At 41.8% G+C, this 15,395-nt stretch overlaps 1 protein-coding gene across 3 annotated transcripts in view; it reads right to left on the bottom strand.

The window, feature by feature from the left end:
- STK39 (serine/threonine kinase 39) overlaps positions 1 to 15,395 on the bottom strand; it is a 296,180-nt gene that overhangs the window by 227,813 nt on the left and 52,972 nt on the right. For all 3 annotated transcript variants that reach the window (XR_010149776.1, XM_063790544.1, XM_515880.6), the window contains exon 2: positions 2,659 to 2,771. Coding sequence is in view for 2 of the 3 variants with exons in the window: in XM_063790544.1 (XP_063646614.1) it covers positions 2,659 to 2,771 (113 nt within the window). In the remaining variant the exon portion in view is untranslated. The remainder of the gene's footprint in view (positions 1 to 2,658; positions 2,772 to 15,395) is intronic.

Consider the following 15,395-nt stretch of genomic DNA (forward strand, 5'->3'; position numbering starts at 1 on the left):
GTGCTCCACAAGATCTCATGTGCCAATAACTGGGCCACAGAAGCCTGGCAAATCAGGCAGGCTATACTCTGTAAATTCTATTTATTTTTGTTTGAAAACGACCTGGGAGTTGTACATCCTAAAGAACCATAGCCATTTCCCCCCTCTCTAAATATATCAACACACCAAAAGGTCAAAGATTCAAGGGTAAGGAAATATCAAAGCAATAAATCAATATAAAATGAAAAATAAATAATGCAAATATATTATACTCTATTGCAACACGGGCATTAAGGAAAGAAAATAAGAATGAGAAAATAAATTAACTCCTAATAAGCAAACTCATAAATCCTAAGACCTCAGACGAATGGAGCAAAGCACAAAGCCACAAAAGCACCAGTCCTTACATAGACAGCTCTACCTAAGTTACAAGTAGCTCCAAATGACACTGCTATGCTTACTGGTTCCAGGAAAACAAAGGAAAGAAACCAGAATGACCAGCCTCCCTGCTGACCTCCACCCAGAAGCTTACACGGTTACCATCACTGGACACTGTGGAGGAAACGCTAGCAGAGGGAAACGTGAAGGCTGTGGGCAACTGAGGGCTTGGTAGAAACCAGAGACCATAGCATCAAACCAGAAGGCAGGCTCCAGAACTGTCAGGCACAAGTACACGCAAGCCTTACACATATTCTGTATCAATATTCTGCTAATGGCAAAAAAATGGCTGAGACCTCTAACAGAATACCACAATCAAACACAAGTATCAGTCAGGTGCGGTGGCTCACATCTGTAATCCCAGCACTTTGGGAGGCCGAGGCGGACAGATCACCTGAGGTCAGGGGTTCGAGACCAGCCTGGCCAACATGGCGAAACTCTGTCTCTACTAAAAATACAAAAATTAGCCGGGCGTGGTGGTGCATGCCTGTAATCCCAGCTGCTCGGGAGGCTAAAGCAGGAGAATCGCTTGAACCCAGGAGGCAGAGGTTGCAGCGAGCCGAAACCACACTGCTACACTCCAGCCTGGGCAACAGAGTGAGACTCTGTCTCAAAAAAATACAAAAAACAAAAACACAACTATCATTGGCAAATTCTTGAGTGATACATCCAAACAGTACATATATTTAAATGCATACTCCAAATTTTTTTTTAAATGTTAAAGTACACTTATGCATAGCCACAGAATTTCAGGATTCCTAAAGGGATCTTAGAAGAAAACTTCCAATTCAACTCTTTTTAAATCGCACAGAGCTGTTGTGTAACTCTACTAAAGTGAAAACAAGTTTAGTGGCAGAAGCAGGACCCAACTCTCCCCACAGTTTATAAAATGCATTTTCCAACTCAGAGAAAGTGACCTTGAAAACTGGTTGGGTGACAAAGGCACAATATTACTGGTCACTAAGATAGCAAGCAACAGACAAGTAGCATGCAGCAGGAATTTCAATAAGAGCAAAGCACAGCTGAAATTTCAAGGCTGTTAAAAGCCTTGAATGTATGCAAATTTCAAAAATTAACATTAAATTGTGGAAGCCCTGGTTCTCTTCTGAGTTTTAGCCGGCAATCCATTGCTTCAATAAAACCCAATGAAATCTATGCATTGTGTAGCCTAATTTAAAATGTAAGGCCAAACAGATCTGGAAAAGTACAGCTTTATCCTTGTACTTAATTTATACTATAGTGTACTGTAATTAAGCCTAAAATAAAAGCTATATTCTGAGTAAAGACAAAAAGCTGTTGTTAATGACATTCCATTCTCAATGTAGACTGTAACAAAAGGCTTCTTCATTTGCAGCCAACTGTCATTATACTTTGTAGCTTGTATGGAGCTACTGGACTAATATTTGTACTGGGATTAGTGTGGGGATAACCAATCAGTTAACTCCTCCACTGCAGTTTTCTATTATCCTCAAATAAATGGCCAAAAGGGCAAAAAAGAAAATTGGCCGGTAGAACAACAACGATATTTATGAGATTAAACCCTCAAACCCTTCACAGTTTGCCGGGCAACTAATAACCATTTGCCAAGCTGTTCATTTAATAATGAGTCAGCTAAGCCAAAAGCAAATGTTCCTTCAACCAACCATTGCTACTATAGTCATATCCACACTGACAAGCTCCAATTATTTATATAAAGTACTCATTTAGAATAAGAAGTACAAATTGCCACGTTAAGAAAAACAAACTCCTCTCATTAGCCAAATGCAAGCTACAGAGCATTTAAAAAAAAATAACTCAAATTTGTGTGATGCTATAATTTATGAAAGCTAAAATGACCAACAAATAGTTTGGGGGACAACTTCCATTTGTGTCACACATTCTAGATGGAGGGCCAGAAGCTCACCATCCAAAACTGCAGTCAGTAATCCTGTCATGTTAGGTCACGCCACAGTGTGTGCCCTTGATACAGCAAGTGGAGTGCCAACGCTGAGGCCATTCTCACCTTGGGATTATTCGAACTGAGCAAAATACTGTTTCTCAAAGCAAGGGAAGGTGTTCATTATACAACACAATCATAAGGTACAGTCCCATTAATCTGGGGAGCAGGAAGTGGTAGGGGCTGCTTTCCAAGAAATGCATACGTCAAAATTGGAGATAACACCTTGCTCTTCTCCCAACCATCCCCATATACCCGTAGATTAAGAAAAGCAACCAGCAGGTATTCCCTGCACTGTTACTTACTAATAGTTCATCCATACTGGTCTGGCATTTTTCCAAGTTGATCCGTTTTATTGCTACACGTTCTTGCCTGGGTTTGCATAGGGCTGCCTGAACCACAGCAGTAGCTCCACTGCCTGCAATGAAATAAAAACAACATCAGCGATCAAATGGCACACTGTGAGGTTACTATCTGTAACTATTTTCCTAAAGATCAATTTTTTTAAACTCTTCTACTCAGGGTATTCAGAACATTACCATTTGACATCTTTTTTTTAAAGAGTTTCTTAAATCCTAAAATAATTATCTGGAGGAGAAAAAAAAAAACTGCATTTTCCAGACAATGTATGTCTGAGGACACAGGGGACAAGGGACATGAGCAACTACATACAACCTTGCATGAAAGCCATTTCCATCCTCAGTTCCTGGTATTTTCTAGCTTGAGTGCCTTCAAAATATCTCAAGCTCTTCTTCCACCTCAGCCCAAACCAAACCACTCTGGTCTAAGCTACTTCAGCGCTTTCATGAGAAGCTGAGATAATTGATGTTTGAACACTCTTTGGGCTTATTTCTTCAGAGCTTGCTCCACAATGAGAAAAACAAGAATCAACCCTCGTATTCTCATGTTGAAAGCACAACTGTCAAGGATGCCAAGCAAAATGATGCAAATGTGTAATTACAAAAGCTCTTGACATTCATATAAATTTTCTATTTCTAAGGTTTCATGATCATTAGCTAATGCACTCAGACTCCTAAGAGACAGAGTCATGTCATTATCCATATTTTATAAGAGCAAAATGTAGACATGTAATGATTTGCGGCAGAGCACCAAAGAACTCCTAATCGGCTTTATACTCCATAGGGGCAAAAAAGTTTTCAGGTTAAGGCATCTCAATTCTGCAAATAATACCAAAACTGCCATTCTCATCACATAAATCCTCTACCACTGCAAGATAGCCAACAACAGAAACAGCCTGCACTCAGGATTGTGCAAAGGTGGTCAGAGGTGACAATCTTTCTCCCTAAAGTTTTTCTTCAGGTAATACTTCTCAAATGATTCATCAAATAGCATCATAAAAGGGAAAGCAGGGGAGTATTTGGCAACAAGAGAGATCAGTATTAGCCTTCCTAATTTATGTGATAGAAAGGCATGACATTTCTAGTGCGAATCAGGGCTTTCCCACCCCAAGGAAGGGCCCAAATGGGTGTTTACAGGGGTGAAGCTCTGCCCTTTCTTCCGCCCTGTGGCCTCATCATCAGGTTTGGCCCCCGACTTGGCAACCCCAGCAGATCACCCTACTCCTCCAAACCCAGGTCTCCAACTTAAAGACTACCATTCCAGGGAAGCCCAATTTGTGTTCACTGGAAAAGAAAATCCACACACACATACTGACCACCCACTGCACAGTAGACACTTGACTCCTTATGAGCCTGTACATTTTTATTACTAGCCTCATTTTACATGTGAGAAAACCGGGACTCAGAAAACTTGCCCAAGGTCACATAGAGCTAATAAGTACCTGAGCCAGTATCAGCATCACGCCTGCCAGACTCCGAGATGTGTGCTTTTGTTCTACTTCCCACAAGCCAGAGCACATGCTTCCCTTCCTCACTTGTTTTGGCCTTGCTAGGAAAAAACTTTGTTCCATCCTATATGGTTCAACAGAAGACAAACAACCCAGACGAGGGTCTGCATGAGCCTCATTTGCTAGAGCTGTTTGGGAAGAGAGTGCTATGGACAGGTTGCTTCAAAGGGCCTTCCTCTCCCTAATCTCACTGCTCATCCATCAGCTGCTACCCCATTGGCTGCTACTCCAGGTCCCACTAGTTTGACTTCACTGGCCCTGCAGATCACAGCCCACTGGGTTCAATCCAGAATGGTCCAGATGGCAGAGCCAAACAATACAAAAAGTCTGCTGATAGCAAAGTATATTTTCCAGTCTCCGGAACAAGACACTATCACTGAAGGGAGCCACAGAGAAAGTGCTATGCAGCTGGTTAGCAATGGGCCTGGTACCCAGCAGAGAAATCAACTAACATCTTTAGCTGCTGGTGGGAAACCATCCTCAGCTCTACCTGCAATAAATCTCCCCCCAGCTCAGCTCCTCCATCCTTAATCTACATTCCAGAACATTCACAAATCAAGGAGTTTCAAAAACAGGAAAGAATAAATTAATTCCCAGAAAGGACAAAACAAGCATATGTAATACAGAGATACCTCTCATAGTTAAGTCCTTGACAGTAAAAGTCTCCTAACCTCCAAGGAACAAAAAATAAGAATTCTAAAAACATGGAGGGGTAGGTGGTGAGACAAATCTTTTATTAAAGCTTTACAGCTAGAGAATTGTTACTGCTTTACAACTACAGCTAACTAAGGAACAACTGGCTACTTCTCATCTCTAGACAGAATTATGAAGCTTTGTGACCTGAGATCATTGTCACAACATGGATGGATTTAATCATTCATTAAACAGTTTGGGAGATTCTACTCTAAATCCAAAGATTTCCCTTCAACTATAGAAGAGACCAAGAACAAAGTTAAAGGTGGAAAGGCACCTTAGAGAGCATCAAGTCCAACCCCCTCACTTTATGAATGAGAAAACAGGGTCCTGTGAAGGATAGGGATGTGTTTCCTGCAGCAATTGGAAAGCACAGGATTAGGACCCTAAGCATCCTTATTCCTTATCTACCATTCTGTGCACCAGGTTGGTGTTTTTTCAAATTGCCAGTGAGGATCCACTGGTCACGAAATCAACTTACTGGGTGGAGGCCAGCATTGTTTAAGGGAAGCATCAGAATGTAATAAGGGTAAAAACTGCTTTATGAAACTTTTGTTTCACTTACGCCCAAGCTTTAGTATGACATGTTTTACTGTAAGTGATGACCAAAAGTTTGAAGTCTGCTAGTACTAGATTAGGATTCCCAGGATTAGAGTAAATCCATGCTTTGAAAGGAAAGGAGGTGACCTAACTGCATAATTCTAAAGGACATTTAGAAATAATACCAAGACTGTCTTGCTTTAAGGGTTTTTATGCACTTTGCTGATTAGTTTAGAGGAAGCTAAAAAATGTGGGGCTTGTAAATACAGGAATTGGACAAGTGTTAGCAACATGAAATAAAATAAGAGCAATTACTATGCTGAACAGCACCTTGTATTTATTTTGAACAATATATGATACTGACACAGGACTCATTAACATTAGTAGCATATTTTCAATGAAGTATCATGCACCGCTTTTGGAATAAGAGTTCTTAACATTTTATGAATTTCTCATTTTATTCCTGACTCCTATTTCAAGTGCAATAAATCATTCAATAGGATTATGGCCTGTATGCACATATGCACAAGTTAAGTGGGCACGGCTTTAAATCTTTTCAGTTCACTCTTTTAAGTCACTCTATCTCAATTCACTTTTGCTAAGTAATTCCCGACTAAGAACAGCTACTTGGAAGTTTTAGATAGTGATTATGTCAATGGCAATCAGAGGTAAGAGATTGCTCACGTTCATTACCATGATGCAGATTTTTCCTTTAGTTGACACCTCTTCTCATTTTCCCCTCTGCACTGCTGCTGGTATTAAGGTAAATAACCAGAACACTGCATACCTGCATTTTATACTTTCAGTTATCCAAAGAAATATTTCATGGAAATATAATTTAGTATTATAACTTTGCATTTCACTAAGGTCTATGTGAAATTAACATGAAAAACTACAGTGTTTATTTTGCAAAAATCACTACTATTGTCAAATGCAGTTTCAACAGTATGTTCAAAGTCCCTACTCCCATGACTCACACAATAACTTCCTCTTTGCATTTAGTGCATTTAGTGCAAAAAAGCAGCAAAAAGATATTTGCTTATATTAATTCATCAACAAACAGTAATTAAATCCCTGCCATGTAGCAGGCAGTTCACTAGATAATAAAGTGCCAAAGGTGACCATTCCTGCTTCAAGTGGAATAAATCCTTCTATAGGATCACTTCCTCTGCAGAAGTTAACAGGGATGACTAAAATGCTGTTGTGGACTGAATGTCTGTGTTCCCCTAAAATGTCTTTGTTGAAGCCCTAATCCCCAATGTGACTATCTCATCACCTTTATGGAGGTAATTAAAGGTTAAATGAGGTCATCAGGACAGAGCCCTGGTCCAATAGGATTAGTATCCTTACAAGAAGAGACAATAGAGAGCTTACTTTCCCTCTCTGTCCTATGAGGACACAGCGAGAAGGTGCCTGTTTACAAGCCAGCAAGAGAGCCCACCAGAAACTGAAGTGGTCAGCACATTGATCTGGACTTCCTAGACTCCAGAACTGTGAGAAATACATTTCTGTTGTTTAAGCCACTCAGTGTATGGTATTTTGTTACAACAGCCCAAGCAGACTAATACAAAAGCCTTGAAATGTCTGTTCAAAGTCATTCTTCCACTAACACCTATGGCAGAGAATGCCATACTAATTAGAAGTTCTTAGAAGCTTCCTGATTAAGTCAACAGCAAATGGCAAGATTCAACTGAAAGGCCTCTGGTAGCTCATTGTAGTTCCCATCTTAGGTTAGTAGGAGCCTTGAAAAGAAGGTTAGACAGGGATTCTATCCAAACGTGGTATTGATTCCCTCTGTGACTTTCGACCTAACTGCTATCTAGACTTCAGCTTCCTTAATGGGCATAATAAAACACACCTTTAAGGCTTCATAACATAATATATTTCACATCCCTGGAAAACATCAACTCAATAAATGTTAGGCTCTCTCTCTGGGACTCATTTCTCCATCTGTGACATAAAGGAGGTAAACTATATCTACTGTTTATATGGCACCCAAGGGAAAAGAGGGCAAAGTGGCTCAGGGTCAGAACTGAGTTTCATTTTGCTTAGCACCAGGAAGATTAGACTGGTTTAAAAGAGAGGCTAGGAGAGCTAAATTTGGAAACCAAAGAACTAAATGATTTCTAAAGTCTGATACAGCACGATGAGCATAAGAGTTTAAAATATAAGAGACAATCCAATTCAGAAACAGCTGTGAATTAATATTCCATAGCAAAGATTGTCATGTATAATGCACTTTGATATCTAACCTTAAAAAGTTATTTTAAGGCCGGGCATGGTGGCTCACGCCTGTAATCTCAGCACTTTGGGAGGCCAAGGCAGGCGGATCACAAGGTCAGGAATTTGAGACCAGCCTGACCAGCATGGTGAAACCCCGTCTCTACTAAAAATACAAAAATTAGCCAGGCATGGTGGTGCATACCTGTAATCCCAGCTACTCAGGAGGGTGAGGTGGGAGAATCACTTGAACCCGGAAGGTGGAGGCTGCAGTGAGCTGAGATCATGCCACTGCACTCCAGCCTGGGTGACAGAGTGAGACTCCATCTCAAAAAAAAAAAAAGTTATTTTAAAATATCTATGTCAATCCAGATTGCATGGGTTCATATCCCAGACCTGCCACATACTAACTGCTTATGCTTGGATGACTTGCCTAACTTCTTCATGCCTCAGTTTCCTCATTGGTAAGATGGCAATAATGCTACTTCACTCATAGAGTGGTTGTGAGGATTAAATGAGTTAACACAAAAAAAGCCTTTGAAACTGTGCCTAGCACATAGTAAGCACTAATTAAATCTTAGCTAGCGTTGCTCCTTAGGGAAATCCCTCCAGGTCAACTGGTGTCCTGTCAATCTGTCATTTTAACACCACGTAATATTTCATAGTATTAATGTACCATAATTTATTCAGCCCTCCTTCTGTTGATGAGTATCCCCTTTATTTCTAGTTTTCATCCCCATATGAACAATGTAGCAATAAACATCTAGTACTTTTTTTAAAAAAATTAGTCCATAAGAACTTTATGTTAAAGTTAAGACGTCAATTGTCCAGTAACCCCTTCCCATAAATGGCAAGATTTTTTTCAAGGCATCACATTAGCCTGTAACATTAGTTATGGCCCCTGGAAGGAAGTTCTAATCACCATATTATATTTAAATGAGAAGCACAAAGTTGGAACTTTAATAAGAGTTTGACCATCTCTTAGCACATGCAAGAACTCCTTAAGTATGCTCAGCTGTCCTTTGCCAGTGAACAGAGTCAAGAGTGGGCTCAGGCTTTCTTTTTAGAGGTGCTAGCTGGTGATGGATAGTAAACAAAACAAATGGCTTTGGTTCAGCTGATTTATTCTAATCCTGCCTTTCCCCAGCTTACTCTTTGAGCTCTATTTATATCATGTGTCCAACCTCAAAGCCCACAGGCCAGTCAGTCACATGAGGACCAGAAGCTGGCCAGGAGAGGACTTGGACGAATGGACACACATGTGAGCTCTACAGGAGTACAAGTGCCACTCTGCTTCAGCCAACTGTCACCATCTGAGATCGCTGACCTGGCATAGCAAGACAGTCAGAATTTTGCAGAAAGGCTGAAAATCCAGAATTCTGTGTGACATCTCCTAATATAATAAGGTTGATGATTAATTTTTTAATTATAAAAGCATTGTGAGTCTAATAAAAGTTGACCACAGACTGTTATTTTGCCTGAGTGTGTTACTGCTATTCGCCTTCAAAGGTACACCCTTCCTTACTTGATGGTCCCAATTTTAAATTATTAGATTGCAAGTGTGAAATTGCCATTTTTCTACATCAAAAATGTTCATGTCATATGGTTCAACATAGTATGAGCATGTACTCGGCACATAGACCCAAACTGATCTACTACATGTCACCATCCTCCTCGTCTTACTATTTCACACAGAAAGAACACCTTATCACAGCGACTCTTCTGTCATCTGGTGCATTCTATGTGGCAGGAACATGTGCACAGTGCAATCTCAAGTCAAAGACAAAGAACAGTAACGGTGAGACACACACAACTTGCCCTACGCATTAATTTATAAAACAGACGCTCCTGCTGGCCTGTCTGGATAACAGTGCACAAACCGCTCGCCTCCACTGAGCCCAGTGCAGCAAGACCATGTTTCTCAAGGCAGCTACAAACTGGTGACCCTCCTAAGTGACCTGGCTTGTGTCACCACCAAGCTGACTGAGTTTTGTCCTTCTGCCTCCGTCAAAAGAACAGGTTAGTAGAGCCTCCTTCCAGGGTTGCTGGAAAAGATTTAGAGCTTACCAAAAAAATAAAATAAAATAAAACATAAAAAGCAAACAGTAGGATGAGGTGGATTAATGGCCACTCAGTGAAATGTACTTATGTTTCACCACTGACCTGGATAAACTATCTTACCTGAGAAAGCCTGTTAAAACATTTAGAGGTCTCAGACCTCACTGAAGACAAGCAGCCCTTGTATATAACTCATCAAGAACCATCTGATAATACCACAGAAAAATAAAAAGTAGTCCTCGGTTCTGATTTTAAAAGAGATAGAGGAATCAAACCAGAACAAATGTAAATAAACTCACCTTGGACCACAAGCTACATCTCAAGCAACAACTAAAAAAAAAACCAAAAAACTCTACAGTGAGTACACTTACTGAACATGCAGAAAGTATGTGGATTGGGATACCTAATATAAAGAAATTCAATAATTTACTAATTGTAATAACTTTCAATGATAATGAAAATTATTATTAGGGAGTCTAGGTAAATTCAAGCCAGCCACCAGATGAGTTGCATGTGTGAGATAAGGAGCTAAAAAAGAACAGACTCTAATTTCCATCTAATTCAACGTGATTAATATTGGAATTTACTTCTAGGCATTTTTGTTTTCTTAATGAAACACAATAGATTTTTTTAAAAATCACTCTGGGAATATGATTGCTTGCCGGTTTAAAAACAAAAACATTTAACATTAGTCTCAAGAGCACTTACTCAGAGGTTCAGCCCCTCAAAGCTAAAACTCTATTGTAGGATTTTAGTCCTAATATTGATACTGACGAACATGCAACCTGGAGTAAAACACATAACCTTTCTGCCAGTGAAGCTGTTTACCTTCTAAGAAAAAGATTACTTCATTTTGATGGGGAGTATAGGGAGAAGAGAGGACAACCTAGCCCGCCCCAGCTATGAATGAATCACTTGAGATGTTGCCTTCTTGAACAACTCCAAGGAGAATTAGTCACTTCCTCACCATTCCCAGGCAGGGACTCTCTACCTACTTCATCCTAGAACTTCTATGCTTGTGGAGCGGTCTCCTCCGGCCTTATTATTCCTAGAATCAGCCCTTCCACCTAGACCACTGCCTGGAACACAGGAGGCCTCCAAGAGTGTTGGCTAAGTGAATGGAATGCACATCAGCCCATCACTGGGGAAGACACCCGCAGACAAGGCAGATGAAGTGTGCTCCAAGTTGGGTCTACACAGAGGAGAGCAGGCACTGGTGGGCTATGTAACCTAAAGCAAGGGGAAGAGCACTTTTACTCAATGTGTTATCTCTAAGGAAGTCGCTGTGGGGGATGTGGCAGTTAACTTCAAGGTACAAGCCTAGGGAAGCTCTCTGCCTTCAGGCATTTCTGATTCGCAGACCATCCAGTTCAATTCTAAAGTCAGGTCTCATAGGAGAGCTCATTCTGAAGAGCAATGTTCCATCCGAATTTCAATTTTTAAAAACTGAATCCACTGGCCCCCGCTCAGCATGTAGGGCCACACGAAATGTGGCAGGCTAATATAAACTAGGGACTTCAATAATTCTATGTGAGCATAGAGAGATGATATAAAACACTAAACAACAACATGAAGGACAGACAAGAGCCCACAACAGCCCTCGAAATCCATGTCAGGGAACACTGCATCAGGCACTAGACTGTAGGCTGGACACACTCCTACTGAGAAAATCTGACTTTTATAGTCAGTAAACGGTCACTTTGAAGTCCTTGCCCCCTGCAAACTCAAAGTCCAACGATCTGGCAATATTGAAAAACTTCCTGTTCTGCTTGGAAGGGATAATCCACCTCCTCCCAGCAAAACCCACTTGTTTTACTGATTAAATCAACCAAATGGAAGCCAAACATTCCACAAAGAAATGTCTATTGCTATTCACACAGATAAACGGATACACCCACTGGCAAGGCCAAAAGGCACAAGTGTCCTGGTTTGAATATGTATGCTGTGGTGGTGGCTTCTGATTCCTTAGTGCTTCAACCTCAAGCCACCTGTAAATGGGAAGGGCTCTATATGCAAAAAGAAGAGCCAGTTCCTACTTCCAGGTCAGTCCCACTCCATCCCTTCTTTGCAGCTATAGGCACGTTGGCTTTGCATAAATAAGAAAAAGGAATCCCTCTGACTGGACACAACGGAGTGCAGGGCCTGACATGAGGACAATACCCAGTTAGGGGGAAAAGCTCTTTTCTCCCAGCTAATTGCATCAGAGCTTTTGGGCTAAACAAGGGTTGGATTTTCAGCCTCCAGGGGCAATATACAACCTTGGTGGTCTTCAATCAAAGGTTATTAGCATATCCACAGCCCACGCCCTATTAAAAAAAAAATTAAAATTGGTGTCTAAGCCCCAGTACAACAACTCCAGAGTCAAGAAATAACCCCATGGGAAGGCCCTGGATTTGGGCAGATTTTTTCAAAGCCTCAGGAAGAGGATAACTACATCAGCCACACCTAAGATGTCTGTTTAAAAAGCAGATTCTTAACCCTATATCCAACCTATTGAATCACAATTATTGCAACTGGAGGCCTGGGATCTGCATTTTTAATTAGCTTCTCCAGCAATTCACCCATATCCTTAGATTTGAGAACCATAGTTCCCTCCTGCGTATCAGCTTCTCTCGCCACACCTCTGCCAGGATTCTAGGGCTTGGGGAAATTAATCAGTCAGGGGCTATTAGGAAAATGGAAGCAATACTATGTAATGCAACATATTATTTAATACGAAGATCTTATTCAACAGGTGCTAGAGAATGGAAAAGACTGAGTTAACACAGAGTTACTCAGGAAGCTGTAGGAAGCAGCTACCACTCCTTGGGTAGGACTGTAGGAATCAAAGGGAGGAGGTGGTGGTTATTAGACTCTACACATTTAGGAGGAAACCTGCAGGGCTGGGACCCTGACCTCTGAAGAGGAGCCCTTTCTGAAGGTCTACATGGGACTGGGATGGCATCTCAGGGGGTGGCAGAAGGCTGGTTCCAAGAGGTAGAAGGAAACTGGAAATGGAAACCAATTACTGCTGGCAGAGGGAAAGACCCTTTCCGAAGCTAAGCTGACAAGAACAGTAACAGGATGAAGCGTGTCCCTTCTCCCTCCCACAGCCTTCCAAAATTCCCCTGGTGCCCCCATTAGCACAGCTTAACAGGGAAACAGCAGGCAAAGAAGGAACATGGAAGGAGGTCTGCTGACTACCAACCCAACACCACAAGCAGATTCTAGGAAGGTCTATCTGGAGCTTAGAGGAAATCACTTAATAAGGAACCAAGGGAGTGTGACCTCCACCAGCTCCAAAACGAGGCTGGGGCTTTTCCAAGCTCCATTAACAATAGCCAGGCTTTTAAAAAAAATTCTCATTTCACTCTGTTTTCCAACACAATTCCTAAAATGATCCTTCTTAATATCTAACACTTTCCAAATGTTCGCTCTGTACTTCCAAACCCCGCCCCATTCCACCCCAATCTACTTCCTCTGGATTGAGTGATGGTTATGACGGAGGGTCTGGGGTCACACAGCCCCAAGCTATGTGACCTTGGGCAAGCTGCCTGTGTGCTTTGTGCTGCACATTGCTCAACTACAAAAAGCAAATGACAATAGCATCTACCTCACAGGAGGGCTGTAAATATTAAATGAGACTATACATGTAAACATAATAATATAAATGTACATGTCTAGCACTGAAGTGTTTAAGAATGTTGACTGTTGGGGTTAATAGTATCCACATGATTATCCCAGACACCTGGATAGAAACTAGAACCAGGTCCACTACAACCTTTTGAGAAAATGCCTACTTATCCCCACCTCCCTATGATCAGCTCTGCTCCCACTCAGCCCCAGCTCCTGCCAGCTTCCTATTAACTCCCCCTCTTCAAATCCCATTCCTGAGGGCCAGCACTGACAACTTTTATATGGTAATGATTGGGCACAGAGAAAATTATGCCAGGAAAGTGACTCACTGTTCAAGATACAATTAGCCCCACTTCTCAGGTAATTAAACAGCCCTGGCTACCACATCCATGATGCAGCAAGTAACTAAAACATTTCTCCTACTCACAGACACAGGAAAAGAAAATCCATTCACTTTAATGCCACCTCTCCATCTGATCTGATTGCACTTATAACCCAACTCCTGCTTTTCCTGTCTCCTCTGACAACCTGAGGCCCTCCCCTAAGTTACAACCGCAATACAGGAAGTCAGGTCACCCTCTGCATGGTAGAAGTCTTTCTTCCCCCTCTCTTCACACACTCTCACCCAGAAGCAGGGGCACGATGCCATAGTCTGAAATGATGGCAGAAAATAAGAGCCACAAGGGAAGAGGATATGAACTGCAGGAACACAAATGTCCAGTGCAGTGAAAAGCAGTGTCTTGGCAACCCCAGGGGGCCCTGAGAACATCATTGAGTGAGAAGGAAAATTAAGACACACCCTCATGAAGGGCACAGAACACCTGCTAAGCCCCGGTGGAAGCAGCAGCATGCTGCAGTCTCTGCCTCCAGCAGCCCCAGCCCAGAGTTTCTCCTAAGCGAGGCCACCTGCAGATCCCACAATACCATGAGTCGGAGCCTGGCAGGTCATCAGGAGAATGTTCCCTCCTTTAGTCTTGGGGCTGGGGGCTAAAGTGTTAGGACTGTGTTGTATTGAAAGATGTGGAGACAACATAAGGGGTCACCTGGGTGTGCTGTGAAAACGTTGCTGCTTATTTAGTTAGTATGGGACGGGGGTGAGTTCTACATTTCTCAAGCTCCCAGGTGATGTGATGCTGCTGGTCCATGGGCCACATTTTCAGTCGCTACCACAGAGGTGGCATAGCTTCCCTAAATTATCCCCGAAGGGGCCAGGTACCCACCTCCTAATAAGGGAATAGAGTTTAGTCCCCTATGGAAGGAACTGGAAAGGAGGCCTGAAGCATGGAAAAGCAGATGCCTCGGCATCAAGGACAAGAGGTGCCAGCCTGGGAAGGGTCTCGCCCGCCTGCAAGCATCCAGAAGGAGCAGATCCACTCCAAAGAATAATAATTCAGAAATGTATGTGTATTGGGCTATTCAAAAACGAAGATTTGGCCTAGCATGGTGACTCATGCCTGTAATCCCAGCACTTTGGGAGGCCGACGTAGGCAGATCACTTGAGGTCAGGAGTTCAAGACCAGCCTGGCCAATACAGCGAAACCCCTTCTCTATTTAAAAAATAAAAATAAAAATTAGCTGGGCATGGTGGTGCAGGCATGTAGTCTCAGCTACTTGGAAGGCAGAGGTGGGAGGATAGCTTGAACCTGGGTGGCAGAGGTTGCAGTGAGCCAAGATCACGCCACTGCACTCCAGCCTGGGCAACAGAGTGAGACTCTGTCTCGAAATAAATTAATTAATTAAAGTAAAATAAAAACAAAAATGAAGATTCAACATTCCCTCTATCTCATAACATGTAAGTTTATTATTTGATTTTTTGGGTGGGTTTTTCAGAAATTCACTATAAATGAAAGATGAAGACAACGCCTGCCTTAGTAGAAATTAGTAGAAAAGGCATAATTAAATTTCAGAATTATTTCCAGCACCTAGGGTTGAAATTAAGTTGGACTTTATGTATCTGGAAATTTATTTTATTAATCCAGAAAACATGATACCTCAAACATTATGGGTAAAGATATAAACAAAGCTGAACAGCCAGCTGATTGCATCTGC

This window comes from Pan troglodytes, chromosome 13 (assembly GCF_028858775.2).
Source record: "Pan troglodytes isolate AG18354 chromosome 13, NHGRI_mPanTro3-v2.0_pri, whole genome shotgun sequence".
NCBI classification, from domain to species: domain Eukaryota; kingdom Metazoa; phylum Chordata; class Mammalia; order Primates; family Hominidae; genus Pan; species Pan troglodytes.